Consider the following 27,032-nt stretch of genomic DNA (forward strand, 5'->3'; position numbering starts at 1 on the left):
AACTCAGATAATATCTGGTGACTCTGTTCTGCACAGCCTGCTTCTTTATTGAAACCTCCTGTGGCATCATAAGAAGCTCACCGAAATATCCGTTAATGAAAAGCTGGACAGCAAGAAAGAAGTAATAAGGACATTTTATCTCTTTGGCAGTCTTCTAATAAAAAAAAATGAAAGGAAAGTAAGTTCCTTTTAATGGACGAAACATGGATATCATCAAGTTGGAAAGGCAAATAAACACTGCTTGGAGCCAGCGACATTCCTGTGTGCTTCTTGGGTTGAGGTGTTGAACTCGACTCCATTGTAGCACAACTTGGGTTCATTAAAATCGTCCGGTTTCATGGTTCTCTTTTCGACGATTAACATCATTTCTTATTTCTAACGGCGTCCTTCCAGTGATGAGCCTAGCGCCTGACACAGACCTGGTGCTCAATAAATCATTCTTGGACGGATGAATAAAGGAGAACGTAAAATCTCTCTTTCTGCAGGAATTTATTATCGATTTGGGAAGAGAAGACTCAAACAGGTGCAAAATTAGATGGCGCTTCCTATCATTTCATTTGTTAATTTTTAACCATTCCTTTCTTATTTTTCACCATTAATTTCGTGGTATGTGTAACAAGTCCGAAAGGTGGTCAAAGATGGGCTTTGGACACTGGGCTGTGTCCAGTCCTCCCACTGCTCTGGTCTCCACTCTCCCTGGTGTGGTCAGCCTCAATAGCTGATTCACCCCTGTTAGTCCTTCAAGTCCCAGCGGGAAAGCCATTTCCTCCTGGAAGTCCTCCTTGATTGCCTGGGCTAGGTTCTCTAGCCCTGCTATGTGTTCCAGAGCAATATTCAAAATCACACCTGTGATTACTCTTCCTGGATGTCTTCTCTGATGGCGTGTGAGCCCTGAGAGGGCAGAAGGCAGGGGCAGATCTTCTCTTGTTTATCCCTGTCCCAGGCCTCAGCAGAGCAGGTAGGTATCCCATAAATTCTTGTCTAATGACTGAACCTCTTCCCCTTAGGACCATCTTGAGATAGGTCAGGCGCTCTGGAGTGTGGAGCTGGTTCTGGAACCATCGGAAAGAAGAGGCCTGGAGTAGAGGACAACGTGCCCAAGGTGGGTGGTTCATGGCCCAACAGCACCAGCATTCATTACCAGTTGTCGTCAGGGTGGGGCAGTGGGGAACCCATGTTCAGGCCCAGGAGTTGCTTTATACCAAAGCAGGAGAGATGAGGGTTTCTAGAAATCAGGTCAGAGCAGGATCAAGACTTCTGCCACAGGTGACTTAGTCACAGACATGCCCAACCCATCTTCTAGTCTGAGGGCGGCAGAAGCTCAGAATGCTTTGGTAGCAGGTGGATACACGGACTGGGGTGGAATGAGGTGGAGGTTTGCCTCAGAGTTCACCAGACCTGGAGCCAGCAGCCCCTTCCCCTTCCCACCTCCAGTCCCACAACTCCCCTACCCTGAACAGAAGCACTTCACACAATTATTTCCTGAAAAGCCACCCTACATTGCTCCTTTCCACTTTTTGAAAGGTGACTTTCCAAGTCTCCTGAAGAAATACACGTCTGTTTTCTTGGGCCATCTCAGCTTAAACACCTTTAATATTGTCGAATCATCCCTATGTTTGGCAAAGCCAGGGTCCTCAGATGCACATCCTAGGGCCACAAATAACTCTGCTCGCTGCTTCACTCTTGCTGAGTTCATTGCGGGCACGAGGGCAGGGGTGAGGGGTAGGGGAAGCACGATGAGAGGGGCTGGGAATCCTTCCCAGGATAGTGATAGCACCGCGCGGTGGATCAAAGTGGGTCTCAGAACCACCGCGCCTTTTACTTTTTTTCCTTCTGGCTTTTTTTTTTTTTTAACCTTGCCTTCGCTCCTCACTGCTTTTATCTCGCTGTCCTCATCTGTAAAATGGGTTGTTGGAAGGCTTAACCGGAATCATGCACGTAAAGCGCTTAATGTGGTGCCTGGGATCTGGAAAGCGCTCTGTGAATACCCGCTATTATTTGTATTGCTCTATTGGGGGACCAGGTAGGGGGCCGGAGGAAGCCATCCCCACGGGCCACCCTCCCAGCGCCCCGCACCCCACCCCACCCCCGGAGCTCCAAAGCACACTAGGAAGGCTGATGGGGAAATACAGACTGTGCAGGAGGCTGGGGCTGAGGGCCCCCAGGGAGGTCCCCCCGCACCCCCCTCCGCCGTCCCACGTGCAGGCACCAGGAGATCTCTCCGCCCTCGGCGCCCGCCCTCCCCAGGTCTGGGCGGCGGAGCTGCGGGCGGGGGCGGGGCTCGGCGGCGGGGCCCGGGGCGGGCGATATAGCCGCTGGGCGGCGGCGCTACTGCGCTGGGGTAGCAGCGTGGCGGGCGGGGGCCGAGACCTAGACTGCCGAGCAGCGGGCACCCGGGAGGCCCAGAGCGAGGCGAACGCCATGAGCCGCAAATGCGACGTGGTCGTGGTGGGGGGCGGCATCTCAGGTCAGTCGCGGCGGCGGCCCTCCTTCCTCCCGCGCCCGGACAGGTGGCCGCCTGGGGGGCGGGGGGTGGCGCGCGGGCGGCTAACGTCCAAGGGCCTAGGGCCTTGGGACGGAGGCTGGTCCCGGACCCTCACCCCAAGACTCTCCGCGCCCCGGCGGGCATTTCGCGTGTCCCGAGCTCCGCGCAAGATCCTCCCTCGCCGGCGGGATATGGTGCGGTCCCAGACAGAAGCGGGGGCAGAAAGTCTGTGGAAAGGCTGGGGCCAGGCTTTGAACTTCTCCCTGCGAAAGCTGCCAGGCCTGCGCTTGGGAGAATTTTAGAGGCGAGGAGAAAGGGGGCCGGCAGATGAGAGATTTCTACTAGGGGGCGACGCCAAGGGCCGTCACTTTTTCCAAGCAAAGGTCAATCCTTTGCTCCAACCTGGCCTGGGCGCTCTGCGCCTTCGCTGGAAGCAGGTGTGCGCCACAACGTGTTGTAGTTCTTGGTCGCGGGCAAACGCGCTTGAACAGCTCCTGGTTTCGAAAGCAGGGGTTGGACCCTGGGGCGAGCGATTGTCAAAAAAAAACAAAAACAAAGACAAAAAAACCCCCCAAACAAACCCAAAAACAACAAAACAAAACAAAATGATGATCCCGAGCCTGCTTCTTTGTGTTTCTGTGATTGTCATGGGTCTCCCGGGGGCAGCCGGGACTTTGGGGCAAAGAGCTCTTCTCCTCTCACCACCTCTTCCCCGCCACCCCCTTAGAGCAGGATTAAGAAGCTGGGTGAACAAGGCCAACAGGGCTGGAATGGAGAAATTTGACTCTGCCTAGCCTATATGGAGGGTTGGGGACAGATACCACCCTCTGAGACACGGGGATGCGACAGTGCACAAAAGCCAAAGGGAGGGATGGGGTCAGTGGGGAAACTCTGAGGAGGGTAGACTATTATGGGGTGGGGTTAGTGGGAATAAGCAGTACTCCTAGAGCAGCCTAACAGACCCCTGCAGATAATTTGGCCCAAACCCCAGGGTCTCCTGGTGGCTGTGAAGTAATTAGGACACTTCCCCAAACCATGGGTGTGTTGGCCAACATTCGCCCTGGCCAGGTCTCAGGAGCAGGCTTGGCCCTTGCTCCCCGGGTGTGGGCAGGATAGAGGTACCTGATGAATAAACCAGGGCCTTGGATGCCGGGTGCTGATTCTGGTCCCGTGCTGCTCCCTCCACTCTACCCCTCCTCACCTCTGGGTCAGATCTCAGGCTACCACTTCTGTTTGTGGGGCCCTCCTGAGCTCACTCATGCCAGGCATTGTGTCGGGTGCCGCAGGCCCACAGATGCCTAGGCACAGTGGCGTGCTAAGGTGGGTCAAGGCTATATTGATTCTGTTTCCCTTCAGTATTTTTGGCATCTTATCTCCTCTAGGAACATGGACTTTAAAAGCATATCTACCTAGGTGCTTTAGAAAATATTATTCAGTGCTTTTGGCTGCTGCCTTGCATAACATCCCATCTTACAGAAGCTGAAGGTTTTCTTGCCAGGCCCCCAAAGTCCTGTTTTTGCCCCGAGTCTAATGGATTCAGATTTTTCTATTCTGCGCCTCCCCCCTTATTTTGCCCTTTCTGATTCATACGCCAGACCTTCAAGATCACTCAGATTAGTCATGTTGGACGCATTCAGGAAGAGTAGACAAGGGTTTGGCTCTTTTTGCAAACAGTGGTGAACCTCTGCCTTCACCCTCAAACTCTCAAAAGAGGGGACAAGTGAATAGATCTGCGTTTTCTCAAGAACAGTGCATGGAATAGGCATTGTTCTGGAAACCAAGAAAGCAGGGCTCCAAGGACTTCACTCAGTTGCTTTATCTGCTACACGAGGGCAATGCTGATTAGTCATAGCTTGCTTTTGCCCTGGAAGACTTGTCCATCTAGGAAGGGAGATGAGATACCGAAATAAAGACTATTCAGGGTCAAAAATGGTACATGCCACAAGAGGAATCCATTCATTAATTCATTATTCATTCATGTAATGACTTCTTACTTCCTGTTCCACATCCTATCCCGAAAGGAATAAAAGACGAATTAGACAGGGGTGTTGCCCCAGGGACATTCAGTAGCTAACGTGGGAGACACGTGAGAAACGTGTCCTGATCAGTGAATACTCATGACCTCTGATAAGATGCTTCAGTGCTATAGGCACAAAGTCCCAGGGAAGGTGATTGGAGAGAATGTCAAACTCTGCCTGAGAAAAATCTGGGCAGACTTGACAGAGAGGGTGACATTTGAAGCAGGCCTTAAAGGATGAATAAGGGTTCAGCTGGAGACTACCGGCAGAAAGCAGTTTGAGCTAAGGAACAGCTGATATAAAAACACAAATATGTGAAAGAATATGGTAGCGTGCTTAGGAAGCCTTGTGAACTTCAGTGTGGAGAGTTGCGGGGGTGGGGTCTGGTGGGATGAATTGTGGGGAGGCTGGTACCTCAAACCAAGCAAGTTTAGTTCTTTGTGTGGTCAATGAATGACCACTGAGGGTTTTTCATTCACAGAGTGATGTGTGTCAAGTGAGAGGGATATGGTGATGGTATTAGCAAGAAGAGGGGTGTGAAGGGGAAGAGCAGGTTTCGTAGGGGCCCAGAGGACACTGGGGAGAGATGTCTAGCAGGTGGGATGCAGGGAAGAAGTTGGGCTCACTGATGAGCATGGCGGTGAAGGTTTAACTGAAACCACTGAAGCAAATGAAATGAATGGAACCAAGAGAGAATAGGGAGGAAGTTCAGGACAGGCTGGAAGTGGGGCGGGGGTGGAAGGGAGGAAAGTTTCAGTCATTCTCTGTAGTTTGAGGAGAAAACAGATGCTGAAAGACAGTTAACCTCACATCCTGGCTAAGATATCATCTCCCAGGACTGCCCTCCCGAATCCCCCCAGATTGGATTAGATGCCTCTGTTTTACTCTCCCCTGCCCCCTTGTTCCTTTCCAGGAGTTTGTAATGGCTCACTTTCCCCTCCACTGGGGCTGTGAGCCCCTGGAGCCCAGGGAGGAGACCTTTAACTTTACAGGACAAAGCAGCAATTGATTGGCCCCAAAACTCACGTGAAACTCACATTCACTGACTACCAAACCTTTTTGGACTTCCCACCAAATCACATGGGAGGGTGGGAGAAGGGATCAAATCAGAATTTTAGAATTAGTAGGTGACTGCCACAGTGATGGATGTTTAGAAATGCCTGAATTTGACTCTGGGTTTTTAAATTGTGTTAATTATTAGACTTGGGACTTTTTGCTAGCTCTCTGATAGTTTTTTAAGCCATCAGCAAGTTTTAATTGCTCCCTTTAGGATAAACACAGATGTGTGGGAGAGGCAGCTGGTTAATATGCAACTTTCTTTTTTGATGGGTGAAAAATTCTGGGGCAGTTGTGGACTAGCTTCTTGAGAAACGTGCGTGGCCTAGAAAGGCATACCTCCTGAGACCTCCTTTGCCCAAGAGGCACGTGATCTCTGGAGTTTTGACAGAATAACAGCGTTTCCCACATGGAGCTGGAGGGCAGCATACTGTTTCTTGTTCTGAGTCTCAGTTTCAGTGTTTGGGTTGGTGAAACCATGGAAACTTATCTTTTGCCAATCTGGAATGGCTCTTGCTCAGTCCTCAAAATAAAAGCTGGGAAAAAAAAAAAAAGGAAGTTCTAAGCAGAAAGGAGGATGTCTTTGCCAGGCTTGAGAGGAGAGTCAACCATCTGAGGTTGGTTGGTACTCGGCTGAGATCCTGCGATGGTCGGAGCAGCCTGGCTGGTGATCTTTGTGGGCCAGGAGAGCAAGCCTGCTATGGACTGGTGGGCCCGGCCTGGGCAGGGCCTGTCAGAGATGGCCCACGGGGGGATCATAAGTTGAGGGATGCTGTAGGCAGATGCGGCATGTGTGTTAATGGTAAAACTTCATCTTCGCCTTTGATGAAGAAAGGTGGAGGACATCGCTGGGCTCCTAGAACCCCTCTGAATGCTCTGAAAGGTAGTAATGATCTAGAAGTACTCGGCAAACTGTCGATCCCTGTCAAAGAGAGGCTCCAGAGAGAGCCAGTATGGCAATGTGATAACAATAGACACTTTAGGGTCAAACAGACCCATTACGGATCCTATTTCCTATCCTTCCCTACTGTGTCACCATAAAAGTCCCATTACTCCTCCTGCTCTTCCGCGGCCTCATCTTCTACATCAGACTCTTAATGCCTTTATTGGTAAGAGGAGGTTGTTGCTAGGATTCAAAAGAATGTACCTGCTGGCCATTATGGCTTCAGTTTATGCTTTTTGGAAAATAGACCCTTGATGAGCCGCTAGGATTTTTCAGTCTGTGGGAGGAGAAGCAGGCATTTCGGTGTGATCACTTCCTCCTGTTCACACACTAATAATTTTTCTTGCCTTGCAGCTTTTATAAGATGGCAGCAGGGGCGGGCATCAGGAGGGACCTGCCTGATTGCGGTCCCCTCCTGTCCCACCCCATCCCTTTACTCCCTCCAGTGAGGGGCCTCCAGAGCTCAGGCTCACGTCAGGCTCTGGGACTCTCTGTATTCGTCATCAGGAGAAACTTCGGCAGCCCCAGATCTGGGTACCAGCCACTGACTAGCCTGGCTGTTATTCAGATTCTGACCCGGGCCTCATTTCCAACCACCTGACTCCTGTCTCCCTTATAATCACAAGTGTATGAATAATACATGCAAATACTATTGATTCACAAAAGGATTAATTGCTTATTAATAATAAGTAAGGGGCACCTGGGTGGCTCAGTGGGTTAAAGCCTTTGCCTTCCTCCCAGGGATCGAGTCCTACATCGGGCTCCTTGCTCAGCAGGGAGTCTGCTTCTCCCTCTGTCTCTGCCTGCCACTCTGTCTGCCTGTGCTCACTCTCTCTGACAAATAAATAAATAAAATCTTTAAAAAAAAATAAATAATAACAAAGAGCTGACATTTCGAGTGCCATCCTCATGCTGGGCAAGGCTTGAGGAGTTTGACTTTTTCCAGAAGCTCTGTGAAGGTTAAGAACACCAAAGCCTTGTACCTCCTGCTTGGTTCTAGTACATGGGGCACATTGGTGGGAGGGGCCTGCCGGATGGGCCACGTGGGCAGAGCCAGGTGCCACGAGAAGTGCGATTTCTTCTTTTTTTTTAAAAGATTTTCTTTATTTATTTGACAGACAGAGAGATCACAAGTAGGCAGAGAGGCAGGCAGAGAGAGAGGGGGAAGCAGGCTCTCTGCTAAGCAGAGAGCCCGATGCGGGGCTCGATCCCAGGACCCTGGGATCATCACGTGAGCCGAAGGTAGAGGCTTAACCCACTGAGCCACCCAGGCACTCCAGAAGCGCCATTTCTAAATCCTTCTGTATCCTCCAGGTTTCAGGCTCGGCTTGGCCATTATCCGTGGCAGCAATTTCCTTTGCATCTGGCAGGACTGTGAGGTCTAGCCCATCCCCCTCTCCCAACCCACCCTTGTTCTACTGGGCAGTGCTAGAGCCTAAGGTTAAGAGCGCAGCGTCTGCCTTGGTTCTACCACGAATTAGCTGTGCCACCTTGAGAGACATCGGTAACCTTCCCAGGTCTTGGTTTTCTCATCCAGAGGAGAGGGATAAGAATGGTATTCCCTTCGCAAAGCGGTGGAAAGGATTAATTGAGAAAATGCAGGCACAGGGCTTGGCATCTGGCAAGCACACAGTGGACACTGGCTACTATTGTTCATCAGGCTGACAAATGGCCACTGACCACAGATGGGTCTGAAATGGCACCGTGCCAGCTGACTCCACTGTCAAACTTCGGGTTGAGGGAACAGTTAGTGGCTGGGCGTGCAGTCTCACACACACACACACACACACACACACACACACACGCACAGATTCATGGACTATCATCCCGTCTAGGGATGCTGCCTCCCCGCCCTGCTTTCTTGGCTTGTACATGATTTACTCACACAGATGATATAAGAAAGCCGGCAGCAAAATTTGAAGAAAAAGCTTAAACTCTAATGACTTTGAAAATATATTGAAGAGGGAAAAGCGTGAGAAATTCTGACTGCAGAACGCATGTCTGTTTTCTGAACACTTCTCATGCATTTGGTGCCCGGCGGACGTTGATGTTAAGATCAGCCCCCCATTGTTCATTTCGACATTTGTTTCCTTGTTTGATTTCTTCCGCTGCCGGGTGAAAATGTCCTTGCAGAAGCAGCTAGTTCTGGTCTGTTAATCTTCGCCCATCATCAGAGCGGTCCACTTCCTGTGTAACATGAACTTGGGATGTGTTTCCACATCATTTGTTCATGCTCCTGTGGCTCCAGAGATATGCACATCGAGAAGATTTTAGCAATGCTGCCGATAACGAAGGTCATCCAAATTGGTTTTTAAAACACTACAGCTGGTAACTGAAAATCAGCTGCTTCGGTGATTCCTGCATTTTTTAAAAAAGATTTCATTTATTTGACAGAGGGAAAGAGAGAGAGCGCACACAAGCAAGGGGAGTGGCAAGCAGAGGGAGAGGGAGAAGCAGGCTCCCCGCCAAGCAGGGAGCCCAATGTGGGGCTCAATCCCAGGACCCTGGGATCATGACCTGAGCCGAAGGCAGCACCTTAACCGAGGCACCCCGGTGCCCCTCCTGCATTTTTAAAAAAGATTTTACTTATTTATTTATTTATTTGAGAGAGAGAGAGAGAGAGAAGTAGAAAGAGAGCATGGGCAGGGAGGAGAGGGAGAAGCAGTTTCCCTGCAAGCAGGGAGCCCGACACTGGGCTCGATCCCAGGACACTGGAATGGTCCCTCTGGTCAAATTTATCCTATGAACATGAAGAGCTCATTTAGTTTTAACTTATTTCTCTAACATTTGGACCCAACTCCCATTTCCCATGTTCCTTTGACACAGTAAAGCTCAGAAAATGTTTTCAGGCCAACTGTTACTTTTCCAGATATCTGTAATGATTAACTAGTATGTCATCGCCAAGTTTCGATATGCTAGTACATTTCTTTATTCTTGTCAAGACTCACACTTTATATGCATATGTGTTTGACTGATGATTATGGAAATTGTACTTCTACAGTTTGAATAACATTTAAAATTAGTGACTCTTGGGGCACCTGGGTGGTTCAGTTGGTTATGCGTCTCGCTCAATTTTGGCTTGGGTCATGATCTCAGGCTGGTGAGATTGAGTCCTGTGTCGGGCTCTGTGCTCAGTGTGGAGCCTGCTTAAGATTCTCTCTCTTCCTCTCCCTCTGCCCAACCAACCCGTGATGCTTTCTCTCTCGCTAAAAAATAAAAAAAAGGTTAGTGACCATTAAATTATTACAGGTGACAAGACCATAGTCTCATGGCAGATGTCATTCAGCCCCTGGGACAAATGAAATGTGTACAGTTGCTGGTGACCCTGTATCAGAACTACCACTAACCAGGTTCATCTTTGGATTTAATGACTATTTTACTTAGAGTCTTATCGGTTTTAATTTCACTGACCTGTTTAAGCATCTGTGACCCCTCATCTGACCATAGGCTGCTCAAAATCCAGCACTTTGTGTGCTTTATGTTCCCATCTCTGGTGTTTAGTAAGGAAGTATGCCCGCTCTAGCTCCCCAAAATGGAATCACATTGGTAGAATCCCTCCATCAGGCTCATGGGTCCTCCCAGGCTTTGGACCCAGAGAAGGTACACCCCACAGCTAGAAACCTACAGAAAAAAATGGAGTAAACCTTTCACCTTCTTGAGGAAGCAGGGTAACCCAGAAGTTAAATGCAAGGACTCTGGGGGCCTAGGGCTTTGGTTCAAATCCTCCCCCTGTCCCTAACTGTGTAGCTTGGGTTATTACCTACTTCCCCAGAGGCTCCAGATCCTTGTTTATAAAGTGGAGTGAGAGCCCTGGGACTAACTCCTGGAAGGGTCAGTAAGTGTTAACTCTACCATTTTTACAAGTCAACGGGTGGTATTTTTTTTTTAAAGAGATTTTATTTATTTTAGGGAGAGAGAGAGAGAACACGAGCAGGGGAGAAGCAGAGGGAGAGGGAACAGTCTAGAAGACTCCACCTCAGACTTTGTACTGAGCACCGAGCCGGTTGCTGGTCTTGATCCCAGAAGTATTACAAAAATAGTAATTCATGTTTTCCTTCGGAGGTTTTATAACTGGAGTTGAAGGACATGACCATATTTAAAATTTCCCTCTTTTTCAAAAAAAAAATTAAAGAGTTTTCTGCCCAATGGCTGTGACCCCGCTTACTCAGTAACACACGTCTTAGGCAGTCTCAAACACAAAGTGAATAGTTCATCCTATTTGTTATGTCAAAGTTGTCACTGAAACCTACTGTTTTGTGAGAGAAAGGGCAAAATCAGAAAGTACCTTCAGGTAGGAATGACCTTTCAAATGTTAGTGAGGTTACCATGGTCCCTGTTTAATGGTATCGTAAGTGGCATGTTCTAGTTAATTTCCACGTTGTGTCAGAAGGTTAAGCTCTTGACCTGATGTTCGTCATCTCTTCTGTAGGACGTTTTTGACTCTGGCCACATCCTCCTCAACATTTATCAGAATTGAGCAATGAGGAAAGTGTCCTGCTAGGTCCTTAATTTGATTTGCTGTCCTGCCAGCGTGAATAACCACTCCCCTTTTGGTTTAGAACTCAAACATTTCCAATGATTCTTTGATGTTGAATTTGGAATCTTGACCTCATGCTTTGGAGTTGGAGCTACTTTTTTTTTTAAAGATTTTATTTATGGGCACCTGGGTGGCTCAGTTGGTTAAGCGACTGCCTTTGGCTCAGGTCATGATCCTGGAGTCCCGGGATCGAGTCCCGCATCAGGCTCCCAGCTCCACCGGGAGTCTGCTTCTCCCTCTGACCTTCTCCTCACTTATGCGTGCTCTCTCTCACTGTCTCTCTCTCTCTCAAATAAATAAATAAAATGTTAAAAAAAAAGATTTTATTTATTTATTTGTCAGAGAGAGAGAATGAGGGAGAGAGTGCATAAGCAGGCAGAGTGGCAGGCAGAGGCGGAGAGAGAGCAGGCTCCCTGCTAAGCAAGGAGCCGGATGCGGGACTCGATCCCAGGACCCTGGGATCATGACCTGAGCTGAAGGCAGTGGCTTAACCGACTGAGCCACCCAGGTGTCCCATGAAGCTACTTTTTTATTCCTGTGATTCCAGTTGTGTTTCTGTCTTTAACTGTGTCTTTATAATTTTGTCTTTAATTCCATCTCGCTGCTTTGGGTTGTTTTTCGGTTTTCTACATTAAAACAGCGAGCTCTTGGGAAAAGCTTTTGTTGTTCAGCAGGGCCCTTTTTTGGTATGATTTAAGATAAAGTAAAGAATTAATAAGCAAATAACTTAATACCCAGAATACCCTCAAAAATGTTTTTAAAATTTTTTAAAGATTTCATTTATTTATTTGGGAGAGAGAGAGAGCATGAGAGTGGGGTAAGGGGCAGAGGGAGAAGCAAACTCCCCGCTGAGCAGGGAGCATGGTGTGGGGCTCGATCCCGGGACTCTGGGATCATGACCTGAGTTGAAGGCAGATGCTTAACCAACTGAACCACCCAGGAGCCCCTCCCTCAAAAATTTTAAGAAGAAAGGCTATTGATGTAAATGAAAGATGAAATCACAGGGATGCCTGGGTGGTAGCTCAGTCAGTTGAGCATAACTCTTGATTCTGGCTCGGGTCATTATGCCAGGGTCCTGAGATTGAGCCCCACACAGCAGGGAGTCTGCTTGTTTCCCTTTCCCTCTGCCCCTCCCCCTGCTTGCACATGCACACAGTCTCTCTCTCTCAAATAAATAAATCTTAAAAAAAGAAGATTCTATCTCTCCCTCTTCCTTTTCTCCCCCGCTCCACTCAAGCATGAGAGCACATTCCCTACCTTTAAAAAAAAAAAAAAACAACAAAAAGGAAATCACAAAAAAAGGAAAAAAAGAACGATGAAATCACATTTTTTTCTTGGTGATTTATAGATTAAGGTATTTTTTTTTTGCGACATGGGAACATTTTTTAATAACATGAATTATAGAAATAATACATATTTACTATGAACATCTGTAAATTGCAGAAAAGGACAAAAGGAAAATGAAAATCACCCATAATTGATCCCCACCAGAAATACCACTGTTAACTAACACCACCTATATATATTTTTTTTCATGTCACCTATTGGATCTGTTTGTTTTTTAGTAAATAATAACACCACTGCTTAATCATGTCTTAACTGCTCTTTTCCCATAAGGTCTTGGTTACTTTATTATATTTCTTCATAGGATTGTATTTATTTACTCAACTGTCCTATTGCTGAAGATTTGCATTTCCAAACTTCTGCTATTTCAAACAATGCTATTATGAACATCTTTATACCTAAACCATTGTGCATAATTCTGATTATTTCTTTAGGAAGTTTCTAGAAATAAATAATGGGGATCCTTTGAGGGCCTTTAATAATTATCGCAAAATTGTCATTCCCAAGAAAATTTTACCAGTTTACTTTAGGGTGGAATTGTAATAATGGGCTTCTTAGTTACTTCAACAGGCAACCAACAACTGTCCCCACTCCAGCACAATACAGAGAAAGCCGTGGTCCTTCCCCAGTTTGTAGTTGTCACTTAATGAAGATGTAGGGACTAGAGAGTACAAATGTCTTCAGATTTGTAAAATTTCAGTAGTGGCAAGTAAATTTTACTCTCTGCAACTGTTTTTTTGCAATGAGTACTTTATGCCCACCATTATCATATTTTTTTATAGTACTTCCAAGTTTTTTGGACACTATTTATCCCATGTATCTAGAAGGTTTTTTTAAAAGATTTTATTCATTTATTTGACAGAGATCACAAGTAGGCAGAGAGGCAGGCAGAGAGAGAGGAGGAAGCAGGCTCCCCACTGAGCAGAGATCCCGATGTGGGGCTCGATCCCAGGACCCTGGGATCATGACCTGAGCCCTTCGGCTCAGAGGCTTTAACCCACTGAGCCACCCAGGCGCCCCGCATCTAGAAGTTTGACATCACTAATTAGATCATTCTCTTGTGCTTCAGTGCAGAAAAGGAAACAGCCCTGTAACAAATCATTTTCTATGATTATTTTTACCCATCTAGATAAGACATGGGTATAGCCTTTGTCCAGTTTTTTATAAGAGGATCACACAGCTGTTTCATGTTTTACATTTTATTGTCCTTTCTAGTTTGCATTCCAGTCTGTGCTAGATTTTAGTTTATTTGGAAGTCCTGTAAGATACAGTTGACTGTTTCAAAATAGCCCTTTCAAGCTATGCCAGTTAGTTAAAATCAAACAGCCCTTGTTAAGCACTGATGATAAGTACAAAGGTGTACACGCACATGAGCTCCTCATTTCATCAAATGTGTTTTCCCATCCTATTGTTTCTGCCAGGGAGAAAAAGAAGTCAAATTTGCTCATTCCTTGATGAATTCATTTATTCAATAAATGCTTATCAAATGCCGTATTTACCAAGCATTGGGCCGGCGTTGGAATAGACAGATGGGTAATACAGGTTTCCATCTTTGAGGGCTACGCCAAGCAGAGGGAGACACATACAGCCCCACACAGGTGAATGCTGGGGGGGGGGTTTGCTGAGAAAGATAGGTTCATCTCCAGAGAGGAGAGGAGGATGAAAGCGTCACCTCAGGGCCTCAAAGAACCTGAACAAATATTTAGTGAGAGGATTTACTGGAAAGTTAATTGGCCAATTCAAATATTTTCCCTTAAAGTATAGCTCCACGTGGTTGAAATTTAAATCTGTGCTCTAATATACACAGGCCATTGAAATTTCAGTTTCGCTCTTCTTGTTGTTGGCCCTAAAATGGCAGCGTGGTGGCTGCCTAAACCCCCTTTAGGGCAGTTATTCCCCCACCTGCTGAGGGGGCTGGCCGCCTGCTGGTTCACTGTGGAGTCCCTCTGTGGAAATTGCCCTTGACTGAGGGGAGCCAACTCACCCAAGAGCATACCCCTTCCTTTGGGGGCACCCTGCAACAGATGCGGGGATACAGAGGCCTGGACCCCTTGCCTCACTTCAGGACAACTCTGATGGGCCCTCTCAGCTCTGGAGCTCCCTGTGGGATTGACTGAGGCCTCCGTTGTGACTGCATCTCAGTTCAGCCCTCTGTCCTGCTCCTCTTACTTCTTGACACCTGTTGAACCCTGATGAAGTTCCTATGTGTAGATCTGCCTCAGAGCCTGCCGGCTCTGGACCCTAACCTAGACAGACAAGAGCTGGACGTATTTTCGTTCTGTCCATCACAAGACTTTCTAACCATGAAGTTTGTGTCAGTTGGAGCAGAGGCCCAGGGAGAGTGCTGAGCCCCATCAGTTCTGGATCTTTTAGGTGCCCTGTGCCCCCAGAACAGGGTGGAGAGTGGAGGGTGACCTTTATGTTGGCCCCAACAAACTCCAGGGGATGTAATTCTCTTACCACTCTGGGCTGATTTGAAATCATCTGTGGCAGTGTAGCCAAGGGATAAATAAGGAACAAACAACCATAATCTGTGAGGACGAGACATACAAGGTCATGGACTGTCCATCTATCCTGGGCTACCATATTGGGTCCAGCACAGATTCTGGGTTCTTTTTTTTTTTTAAGATTTTATTTATTTATTTGACAGAGAGAGAGAGAGAGAGAGGGAACACAAGAAGGGGGAGTGGGAGAGGGAGAAGCAGGCGCCCTACTGAACAGGCAGCCCAATTCGGGGCTCGATCCCAGGACCCTGGGATCATGACCTGAGCTGAAGGCAGGTGCTTAACGACTAAGCCCCCCCCGCCAGGCACCCCTAGATTCTGGGTTCTTAGCAAAATAGTACTGTTGGTGCATACCCCTCTTCTTCCCATAATCTTGCTACTGTTTTATGCAGCTTTGCATAGGATTTCTCACAGGGAATTGAAGATACTAAAAGTGGTTGTAGACGTGGGCAACAGAATCCAAGATGGTTGAGGGAGAAAGTGAGGGAGCTGGTCGGTAGCGTTTGAGTGGCGAGGTTAACAGGTTGGCGGGCTTTGGTCAAAGGACATTCGTTAATAGAGGGATCTGACAAATGAACTAGAAAAACAAATGAACTAGGAAGATCGTGATCATGAAGGCGTGTGTTGTAGGATTTTGACAGGTAACCTTTTGACTATACTTCTTGGAAATGACCGCTAATAGCATTTAAATGAGTTATAATATTTTGAGTTGGCATGTCCAAAGTTCTATCCTCTGTGCACTTGAACAGATGATTTAAGAGTAGTGAGAGAGAGAAAGAGAGAGAGATAAAGATCCTGTTCTTCCCATGCCCCAACAAGCCAAACTAGAGCTAGACCGTTAGTATTACGATGATATTAACACTTTGAGGATTCTGTTCTCTGATTGAAAAAGACAAAACACTTTACTTATGGAGATATCTGTAAAGGAAATCATAGGCTAGTGTCTAATCCTGTGATGTAGCCCCTTATATATTGCTGTTTACCTCACATCTTGGCTGGTAGCAGGCCAAGCTTTTTCTGTGTGCCTGTTGTTAGCCTTTCATCTAGAAAACATGAACGAGTGCCTTCTATGTGCTAGATGCCAGGAATGAACATCCAGAAAGCGTTCCAGCTTAGACACACGCACATACGCAAGAAATGAGGTGAAATTACATTTCCTGTGCCTTTTCATTGTTGGCTTGCGCATACCAAAAAAAAAAAAAAAATCCTTTTTAGATAAAGGATGCCTCCTGTGTACCTTTACAGAGCTCACCTTTGGGCCAAAGTCAGAATGGATGCTGAGATGACTCCGCTCTTGGTTTCCAGGTGCTGTGTCATCTGCTAATTTTTTTCAGGCTTACTCATAGGTGGTATGATCTTTTTGGCCTCCTGAAGGATGAAATATCATACATGCCTTTTATTTCATCGGAAATCGGGCTGCACACAGCTGTGGTCAGAGTCTGAAAGGAAATCACATGGTCCTAGTTGATAAAACGCAGAACATCCAAAGTACACTGCCTGTGATCTGCTTTTCTCCTCTTGTTCCTTTCTCTCTGTTATCGTGGAGAATGTGTCCAAGGGGAAAATGAGTTTTCTGTAGATAAATCAGTCTGCCGGTCCGCAATATTGAGCTTCCAGCAGACACGTCTGAGAAATGGGGAAAAGTACAAAGAGGTTAAGATGACTCTAAGGTGTGGCAGGGGAAGCAAAAACAGTTTGTGTGCAGAAGAAAAATCGTTTGGGACTTGGGCTTGCTTTATTCCTGGGTTTTAGTTGGCGAACAAAAACTCTGAAAAGCTGGTGAAAATGACCATTTTTTTTTCCTCCTCCCGTGTTCTTTAAAAGGTATGTTTCAGGAAACCTGTCTTTTAAATCTGGTCCCCTTCCTTCTGGATGAATTCCTTTGGAAGGAATTTGCGGGTTTCAGGATCGCTGGGGAATAAGTTTAAAACCAGTCTTTAAAAGTAAAAGCATTAGTGAATTTAAGTTTCCGGTGAAGATATATACATGAGGGCTAAGATGTATGTATCCTTTTTCTTTGAAAACAGGGCTTGAAAAAAAAAAATGTGAGCACTTAGAATTTAAGCCTGTCCTCAAACCATGCGTTCTGTATACAAACTCTTGGCATCATTTTAATATTTTTCAAATATTAGGAAAGCTATAGTGATGATGAGAAGGGACATCTGCAAATAACTTGCAAAAGTGGGATCTTATTCAATTGCTGCTAAAATAATTGCAGGTATGGGCGAAGAACAAACAAAAAACATAGATGCAAAGCGTAGTAATAATATTTGACTGGTATTTCTCAAGGTCCTTGGTTGCATGTAATTCTTGTACACATGAGAAAATCAATATTAGATTTTTTGTTCTCAACAAATCCATGCTTCTTATAAGGTGATATGTGCAGTCTTTCGATCTGTGTAATTTTACATTAAGTGAAAGGTCGGAAAGAGATGAGGAAAGGAAACACAGGTTGAGAGCTTCTATTTCTCTCACACTGTTATTTGTCTGGCTGGATATCGTTGGCTACATCTTTGGTATCTGAGCTTTGTGGTACAGAATGATTCAGGGTATTTGGCCCCTATAAACACTTATTCAACTTTTAGTGTTTTCCAGAGTAGTGCCCACAATCTAAGGAAAGATTTTTCAGCTTATTATGCTCTGTATTAACTGGACATTTGAAGATATCATTTCTTTTCTTTTCTTTTTTAAGATTTTATTTATTTATTTGAGAGAGAGAGAGAGGGAGAGAGAGAGCACACAAGCAGGGGGAGAGGCAGAGGGAGAGGGAGAAGCAGGCTCCCTGCTGAGCAAGGAGCCTGATACGGGGCTCAATCCCGTATCTTAAGGTTCTTAAGGTTGATGTGTTCAGCCACATTAAGGACATCCACATTGTTGTACAGCCATCACTGCCATCCCTCCCCAGAATTTTTGTCATCACCCTAAACTGATGTCCTGTCCCCATTAAACATAGATTCCCCATTCCTTGCTCTCCTTAATCCCTAGCAGCCCTCATTCTGCTTTCTGCCCCCCGGCCCCCCGAATTTGACTACTTGGGGAACTTCATATGAATGGAATCATACAGTATTTGTCCTTTTACATATGGCTCATTTCACTTAGCAAAATGTCTTCGGGGTGTATCTACCCAATCCATTCTTACACTAAAGGAAGAATAATTTGGTTTTAATGAGGAAAAAAATTCAACTTTTAATATTTTTAAGCCACAAAAAGTGTTTATGGCCAGAAGCGAGGCAAATGAAGTTGTTCAAAGACAAAGCTAATTATCTGTTGGCCTTCACCCCATCCTAACCCTCCTGAGGTGACTCTTACTAATATTTTGGCATATATCCTTCCAGATTGTTCTCCTGGCAGGGCAATCTTTCTAAAATATAAATCTCATGAGTTCCTCCTCTGATTCAGACCCTTTAGTGGCTTCCAGGATTAAGTCCAGAATGATGGCTGTGGTGCAGACACCAGAGGCCTGACCCCTGCCTACCTCAGAAACATCTTCGGCCACCAGTGTCTTGTCTTGGCTCTGCAACCACACCAGCCCACAGGTGGCAAGTCCTCAAATAATCCATCTCAGGCTCCCCCCACCGGCCACTTTGGTGACTCTTGACCATCTTTCAGAACTTACTTTAAAACTCATTTTTGGGGACGCCTGGGTGGCTCCATCGGTTAAGCGTCTGCCTTTGACTCAGGTCATGATCCTTGGGTCCTGAGATGGAGCCCCACATCAGTGTCCCTGCTCAGTGGGGTGTCTGCTTCTCCGTCTACCCTCTCCCCTTCTCCGCACAACTCCTGTGCTCTCTCTCACTCTCTTTCTCAAGTAAATAAAATCTTAAAAAAAAAAACAAACCTCGTTTTTTTAAGATCTCCATATCTGACAACCTTGTGCAAACTACACTGTGCTCCCCAGTTCTACTCTCCCATGGCATCTGGTTTTACACCTTTTCTGTCCTCCCAACTGTAAGGCCCAGGAGGGCAGGCACTCTGTCTCCCACACCACGTTGGACGGTGCTTCTACCTGATGGATTCACAGTCAGTATTAATTTGTTTATTGACTCTTTCCTTAAGAACTACATGAACAACTTTGGTTTTAAATTGCATTTGTATCTTTCTGTGTTACCCACCTCTTCGGAATTACTGCAATACGATTTTTATGATGGGTGTCTACTCAACCCATCATACAAGTATTAAACCACCTAGTTGTAGGAAATTATCTTTTTCATGAAGGGGTTGTCCTTACTTGCCCTGAGTTTTCGTGTCCCGTTTTCGACATCCGGGTCCTCAGCACTTATCTGAAGGCAGCTAGTTCTCAAATCTACCATGCTTTAGAGCACAGTTCCTTATCTGCGCTGCCCACATGCCCAGAACACTGAAAACTGAAACTGTTCTCTCGAGCTTTCAGCAAAACCTGGCCAGAACTGATGTGTCGTGTTTGCTTTTAGTCATATGTTTGACCGCAGACATGATCGGGTGATTTCAAAGCGGTTGTCGCAGCTGTCACTAGGACTGTCCCATAATATATGTCTCTGTACTGGGTTGTCTCTCTAAAATCTGAAAATAATTGAAGTTCTGAAATGTCTTTGTTTCCAAGGGTTTCAGATCAGGGAAGCCTTTTAAAATAGAAAGCAGAAGGGTGGCCTGCAGTGAAAACTGGAATACTGAAAATGAGGCGGCCATATACTGTTATGTTCATCGTGAAGTTTTTGTTTGCTGGTTGGCAGGTTGTTGGTAATGCATGTGGCTCATTGTTCTCAGAAAAGAGACTGTTCTCTGACTATTCTCACTGAACTTTCAGCAAAAAGTTAATGCCTGAGAGTGCCAATAAATTTTCCCAGTTTTAAGCTTTCGGTACTTTTATGGCAACGTTTCCATGGCGTCTGCTTTTCTGCCCCTCTGAGTAGGCCCATCATGTAAACTGAACCCCAGGGATGCCTGGATGGTTCAGTCGGTTAAGCATCTGTCTTTGGCTCAGGTCACGATCTCAGGGTCCTGAGATCAAGTCCCGCATCCGGTTCCTTGCTTAGAAGGGAGTCTGCTTCTCCCTCTCCCTCTCCCCTCTGCTCATGCTCACTCGCTCTTTCTCTCTCAAATAAATAAATAAAATCTTAAAAGAAATAAACTGAATCACAGAGGAAAAACTCCCTGTTTAAGATGGGCCACAGCAGGGCGCCTGGGTGGCTCAGTGGGTTGAGCCGCTGCCTTCGGCTCAGGTCATGATCTCAGGGTCCTGGGATTGAGTCCCGCATCGGGTTCTCTGCTCAGCGGAGATCCTGCTTCCCTCTCTCTCTCTCTGCCTGCCTCTCCATCTACTTGTGATCTCTCTCTGTCAAATAAATAAATAAAATCTTTAAAAAAAAAGATGGACCACAGTTGTTATGGCAATTTAAGGAGAAATTGACATTATTTGTGAACACTTTTAGTCAACAAGATCTAAATTCTAAAGCCATCTCTCTGTGTTGGCTAAACATAATTGCCGAAATCTTCTTTTAATGACTTGACCAATTATCTTTTCAGAGCTTTCTAGTGGGGCAAGGTATGAATATTAGTTGAGAAGAGAAGTGTGAGGTGGCCGGTGAGCCTGGAGTTACAGATCAGGATGCCAAATTCAATCCCTTAATTGTTGAACAATAATTACATTGCATTCATCAGTTTAGAAAGCGCAATATAAATAATGTTATTAAGTTCCAAATTTCACAGAACAATTTAATAAAGATGTATTGGTGGTGTTGAAAGAAAAAGCAATTAAGGGAAACAGCTCCCAAGTTTTGAAAAAATAATGTACATCCTTCTCTCCCTTCCCCAATCCGATCATTCGGTTGTAATTGAAGTAAATTATATAAATAGCATGTAGTTCATTTTATTTTTATTTGGTTTGATATACAGTTGACCTTGCGAAAACAATTCTATCAATGGGCCTGCATAGAATTTTTTTTCTGAAATCCAGAGGGTTAGTGGCAATATGAAGGAAGATAGATGTGATTTATAGACAGTTTAGGCAATTATGTGACTCTGCTTTATTTTAGGTCTCTAAGAAGTATAAATTTATAACAAAAGTAAACCATTTATGCAGCGAATCCTGGCAGTAGTCTAGTAAATAAAACTACTTGCATGAGCTCATGACTAAATAAATTATTTTTTATACTACTTCTGGATGAATTATCTGGATGAATAATTTCATTTTTTAAGTCCTAGCACCCAAAACAACCCCTCTTGGGGCACCTGGGTGGCTCAGTGGGTTAAGTGTCCAACTCTTGATTTCAGCTCAGATCTTGATCTCACGGTCATGCATTCAAGCCCCACGCTGGGCTCCACACCGGGCATTGAACCTACTTAAAACAAAACAAAACAACTGTTCTTAGAAGTTTGGTGTATTTTCTTCCAGCCTTTTTTTTTTTTTTTAAGATTTTATTTATTTATTTGACAGAGAGAGATCTCAGGTAGGCAGAGAGAGAGGAGGAAGCAGGCTCCCCACGGAGCAGAGAGCCAGATGCGGGGCCCGATCCCAGGACCCCGGGATCATGACCCGAGCCGAAGGCAGAGGCTTTAACCCACTGAGCCACCGAGGTGCCCCTCTTCCAGCCTTTTTTTGTGCATTTGTTTTCTCTATGTGTGTGTGTGTGTGTGTGCACACCTGTGCCACACATTTATATTGATAGTCATATTACAGACACAATTTTATATCTCTCGCCTGATATAAAAACACAAGCATTTTTCACAATATTGCAATCTTTCTGAACATAATTTAATTAATATCGAATAGGTGTGTCATAACTTACTTAACCAATATGAGATTATTGGACATTACATATTACATGTGAGTTATTATAAATGACATGGCACTAAAGATCTGTGGAATAATAATTTTTCTATGTGTGATATTATTTCTTAGAGTTGAATCATGGAGTAACAGTTTCTGGTTTAAAGAAATGGACAGTTTCAGGCTTTTGCCAAATTGTTTTTCTCAACTGTTTTACCAGTGATTATTTCAGCCAGAATTTTTCCATCACATTGTTGGTAGCATTTAATATCATAGCCTTCTTTTTTTTTCAGTCTTGCAAACTGAGAGCAAAAATGGTATTTCTCAGTGTTTTAAACTGAGAGCTGAAAATGGTTGTTTTTCTTTTTTAATTACTAGTCAAGTTGAAAATTCTTCTTAGGTCTATTATTCAATGATATTTTCTGGGAGGGCTATCTTTAGTTCAAAATTTTTTGAAGATTTTATTTATTTATTTATTTGACACAGAGAGAGAGAGAGCGAGTGAGCACACAAGCAGGGGGAGCAGCAGAGGTGGAGGGAGAAGCAGGCTCCCCAGTGAGCAGGGAGCCCAAGGTGGGGTCGATCCCAGGATTCTGGGATCACGATCTGAGCCGAAGACAGATTTTTTTTAAAGATTTTATTTATTTGACAGACAGAGATCACAAGTAGGCAGAGAGGCAGGCAGAGAGAGCGGGGGAAGCAGACTCCCTGCTAAGCAGAGAGCCCGATGCGGGGCTCGATCCCAGGACCCTGGGATCATGACCTGAGCCAAAGGCAGAGGCTTTAACCCACTGAGCCACCCAGGTGCCCCTCGAAGACAGATGCTGAACTCACTGAGTCACCCAACCATCCCCAGTTCAGTTTTTTTCTTGACTTGTGGTTAGAATATGGGGTGGAATCCATTCTTCTTTTTGAATGAGCTGGTGTTTCTGTTTCTGAACAGATAGGCAACTAATACTAGAAACATTTTAGCCAAGAGGTTGAAATGCTCATGATGCCCTTGTAATGCATGTAGTCCTCTGTGAGCCCCTCAACCCCTTTTAGTGCAGAGATCTCACACCCAAGGGCTATGGCCACTAGCCACACGGTGATTCTGATACTGTAATTAAAATGGCCTAATCCAATAAGGAAACTTTCTTGAACATGTTTTCCTTGTGGTATTATTCTATGTAAAGTTTGTGTGGTGATTTAACAACTTTTAAGTAACTCTGGGGGAGGTCGGTGGTTTCAAAACTCACCCATACTAAGGTCACATGCAAATGTCTGTACACTTTTGGCCACATCAACATACAGGAAGATAAATAAACACTGGCATTGTGTTTGGGTTCATTAGGAGAGACAGAAGGAATTGGGGGGTGGATATGGGCCTTGTAAGACACAGAGCTAAGAATGAATGTGGAGACACTGTCACAAAGATCTATACAGAGAAAGGAACCCCGGAAGTTAGGACTCACGGAATCAAACAGAAATTCAGAGGAATGAAGGCGTACAGAAAAGCATGACATGACAGCATAGCTTTCCAGATTTAAAATCTGCTACTAAACGCTTTTATTTATTTGAAAGAGAGAGAGAGACAGAGAGAGAGCACAAGCAGGGAGGAGAGGGAGAAGCAGACTCTCTGCTGAGCAAGGAGCCCAACTCAGGGCTTAATCCCAAGACCCTGGGATTGTGACCTGAGCTGGAGGCAGGGGCTTAGCCAACTGAGCCACCTAGGCGTCCCTGTGCTACATCAGTTTTTGTGTAGAAATGCATTCTGATGAAGCCACTGGAGTAAGTCCTTTGTGAAATGAGCCCTTCTTCATCCTTCGCAAATGAGCTCATTGACTTGTCTGAGTTCTTTCCCACCAATAACCATTATTTCTTGAGGAGACCTACATGCAGGGTATTCTCCCAGATGCTGGGGATAAAACAGGAAACAATAGAAGTAAGATCCCTGTCCTCACAGAGGTTATAATCCAGTGAAGAAGGTCACACGATAAGTAGCAATGAATCAATCAATCCAATAAATACTACCTACTTACATACATAATACATACATAATACATACCTACCCACATACATACATACAAAGTACCAGCAGGGGTAAGTAGTCCATGAAAAATAAGATAGAGGGAGTGATGGAGCAGAGTCAAGGAATGCCTCTGCCTTAGAGGTCAGGTAGAAGCCGAGACACGAGATGTTGAACATGTAAATATCTGGGGGAAGAATATTACAGGAGATGGGAACAGTCAGTGCAAAGCCCCTATGTTATGAACAAGTCTGACATGTTCAAAAAGCGGAAAGAAAATCAATATGGCTGGAGTGGCACGAGCCAAGGGTAGTATGACGAGATAGGTAGGCGGGGATGAGGTCCTCCAGGGTCTTGTAAGTGAAGTCATGCCAGGATCACCTCTTTGCAATGTAAGTCACTGGCAGATTTGAAACAGGGAGGTGTCATGAATTTGATGTTGTTTTATAAGATATTCTGTGCTTTGTAAATTGGGAAATAAGAGAAGTAGGAGTGGAAGCAGTTGCAAGGTTATCACAGTAGTCCAGAGGAGAAGTGACATCATCTTACACCAAGGCGGTAGTGGGGGGGGTGCTAAGAAACAGTTGTATTCAGGTAGAATTGACCAGTGGGTGATCAGAGGGTGGGATGGTCAGGTAAAGAAAGATACGAGCCCGATTCTTGAATTTTTGGCCCGAACAACTGAGGGCATTGTAGTACCATTACTGAAATGGAAAAGTCTGGAAAAGAACCAGTTTGGGGGAGGGGACTCGAGCTCTGTTTGGGCTATGTTAAGTTTGAGATGATTATGAAATAGCTGAAGGCACTATGAAGTAGACAATTTATATATCAAACTTAAAGGTTCAAGGCTATGGGATTAAGTGAGATCACCCGGGAATGCTTTTTTTTTTTTTTTTTTAAAGATGTTATTTATTTATTTGAGAGAGACAGAGATAGTGAGAAAGAGCGAGAGAGCATGAAAAGGGAGGAGAGGGAGAAGCAGACTCCCCGCTGAGCAAGAAGCCTGATGCGGGACTCGATCCCAGGACCCTGGGCTCAAGACCTGAGCCAAAGGCAGACACTTAACCCACTGAGCCCCCTAGGTGCCCCTACCTAGCTATGTTTAAAAAAAAAAAGAGAGATCCAAGAACTGAGTTCTGGTGCTCCTCCAGCATTTAGAGGCTGAAAAGAGAAGGATCCAGCAAAAGATCTGAGCAGGAGCAATGAGTCAGAGAGAAAGAAATTCAAGGAAGTGTTTGGCCCAGATGCAAAGTGAAGACAGTGGGTCAAGAAGGACGAGATCAGAAGCTGCAAAGAGAACCGGTGATTTGAGGACAGAGACTTGACCAATTGGATTTGGCAATAGGAAAATCAGTGGTGGCCTTGACAAGAACAGTCTAGGAGGAATGGTAGGGATGAGGGCCTGACCAGAGTCAGGTGCGGAAAAACAGACAATGGGTGTAAAGAACTCTTTGCAGAAGTGCAGAAGGGAAGGGTTATAGGCAAGAGGAGATGTTGGGTCACAGGTATTTTGAAGATGGGAGATACCAGAGCAGGTTTGTGCCCTAATGACTGTGATCCAGGCTAGAGGGAGTGGGAGAAGTACAGGAGCAGGGGAGCAAATCCAGGAGGGAACAGGATCCAGAGTGGGGGAGGGTAGGCTCCCTTAAGAAGCCGCTCATTTAAGGCATAAGAGGTAAAGTAGCGCAGAGAGACACAGGCGAAAGTGTCTGCGCGCATTTGTTGTGAAAGATGAACGAGTTCAATAAAAAATGAAACAGAGTCATCAGCTGCAAAGGGCTGGGGTGGATGGTGCCATGTAGGGAGTTAAAGAAAAGGTATGAAATAGCCATTTTGGACAGTGGGAAAGTATACCTGAAGTTCAAAGGCATCGTTTATTGAGTTACATGAAGGGATCTGTCAAATTGTTCATTGAATTGCAAGAAGGGATCTGTCAAATACAGCGGTCTTAATATTAGCTAAGAGATGTTCAAATATTATTTCTGGTGATGATTAATCAAAAGATACTGCTTAGATTGCACTAGGTGCGTGATAAAAATGTTATCAACAGAGAAAGAAAAATCGCTTTCCCTCCTCTCTGCTGCGGTCAGTGCACATTCATCCAGCTCCTGATATAATTTATCCAGTTGCTTTGTTACAGGTTGAAAAGAAGGTAGTTTAAGGTCATTTTGTGTGTGTGTGCTGCACAGTTTGAAGAAATATTAAAACCTAGGAGGTTATACTAATATTGTAAGACATGGTTTATAGATAAATCATCTTTACTGAATCAGAAGTTGATGAGATGTTATAAAAAGCCTTCAGGGTCAGTCAGTGTTTGTAGGGCGAAGGAAGGGAAGGAGAAGTAGAGGCATAACCAGTTTCCAAGCCCAGCCTGCCTATCACCCCATAGCAATAGCAGGCCCAGAATATGCAAGTAATTTTGCCCACACCGTCTTTGCATCAACTCCTGCGAGGTATCATCCTGTTTTAGAAACTGAAATTAGGAGGAATTCAGAAGTTCCTTGCCCAAGACTACAGTGTCTCAGAGACCAAGGGCTGGGTCTTAATTCTTCCAATTTCAAAGCCAAGTACTTCCCAAAGATGCTGGACCTATTCATTCCCTGAAGAGACATTGTTGGGTATTTACCATGCAACAGGCGATGGGCTGAATACCTTACATATTTTGCCTTAATTTCTTTTCACAACTACTCAGTGAGGTAGGGGATAAATATTTTTATACCTTTTTACAGAGGAAGTTGAGGTTTGAAGAAGGGGATAAATTTGATCATCTAACTAATAGCAGACACAGAATATGAGAGATGTTTAATTTTGCAGAAAGAGTAACATTTCCTTTTTTTTGAGAGTAATATGAAACAATTTAACGTAAGGAATTAAGGCAATTGGATTAGCAGGGGTTGGGGTGCACCCCTCAACATGGAATCTGGCTGAAAGTGCCTGAATTTGTTTTTGATTTGGGGTAACTGAGCAGATCTCCTAAAATGAATGGGAAACTGGATCCCAGTTACAGACACCCCCGAAATAATTTTCCCAAAAAGCAACAGATATTTTGTTTTTCTGTAAATCTTTGCACCAATGTTAATTTTCATGTGACGGGTGCTCTTCTCATAGTGACTCTGACAATTGAATGCAGGATTTCTCACCAAGATTTAGACTGGAATTTTCCCTGAAAAGGATTAAATCTAATCAACATATAAGTAATTTCATCTGCGTTCATTCTGAGGCCTTATCTTCTCAAACACTGCCAGCTTATTTTGGCTTTCTGTTAAGACTTTCATCAGGCCACAAGCTGGGTTTTGGCCGGACCTGAAAAGCTTTCAACCTATCTCTGATCTGTTGGTTTGATATAACAGGAAAAGCCTCTTGAATGGCGTTGATGGGATGAGGGACCAGGA

The 27,032-nt window shown here is 45.1% G+C and overlaps 1 protein-coding gene across 1 annotated transcript in view; it reads left to right on the forward strand.

Annotated features, from left to right (window-relative positions):
• Positions 1–2,281: 2,281 nt before the first annotated feature.
• Positions 2,282–27,032, forward strand: part of MAOB (monoamine oxidase B) — a 98,268-nt gene continuing 73,517 nt past the window's right edge. The window contains 1 exon segment of the mRNA XM_047715219.1: positions 2,282–2,467. Within this exon segment, the coding sequence (XP_047571175.1) occupies positions 2,422–2,467 (46 nt within the window). The 5' untranslated portion in view covers positions 2,282–2,421.

Source organism: Lutra lutra, chromosome X (assembly GCF_902655055.1).
Source record: "Lutra lutra chromosome X, mLutLut1.2, whole genome shotgun sequence".
In the NCBI taxonomy this organism is placed as follows: domain Eukaryota; kingdom Metazoa; phylum Chordata; class Mammalia; order Carnivora; family Mustelidae; genus Lutra; species Lutra lutra.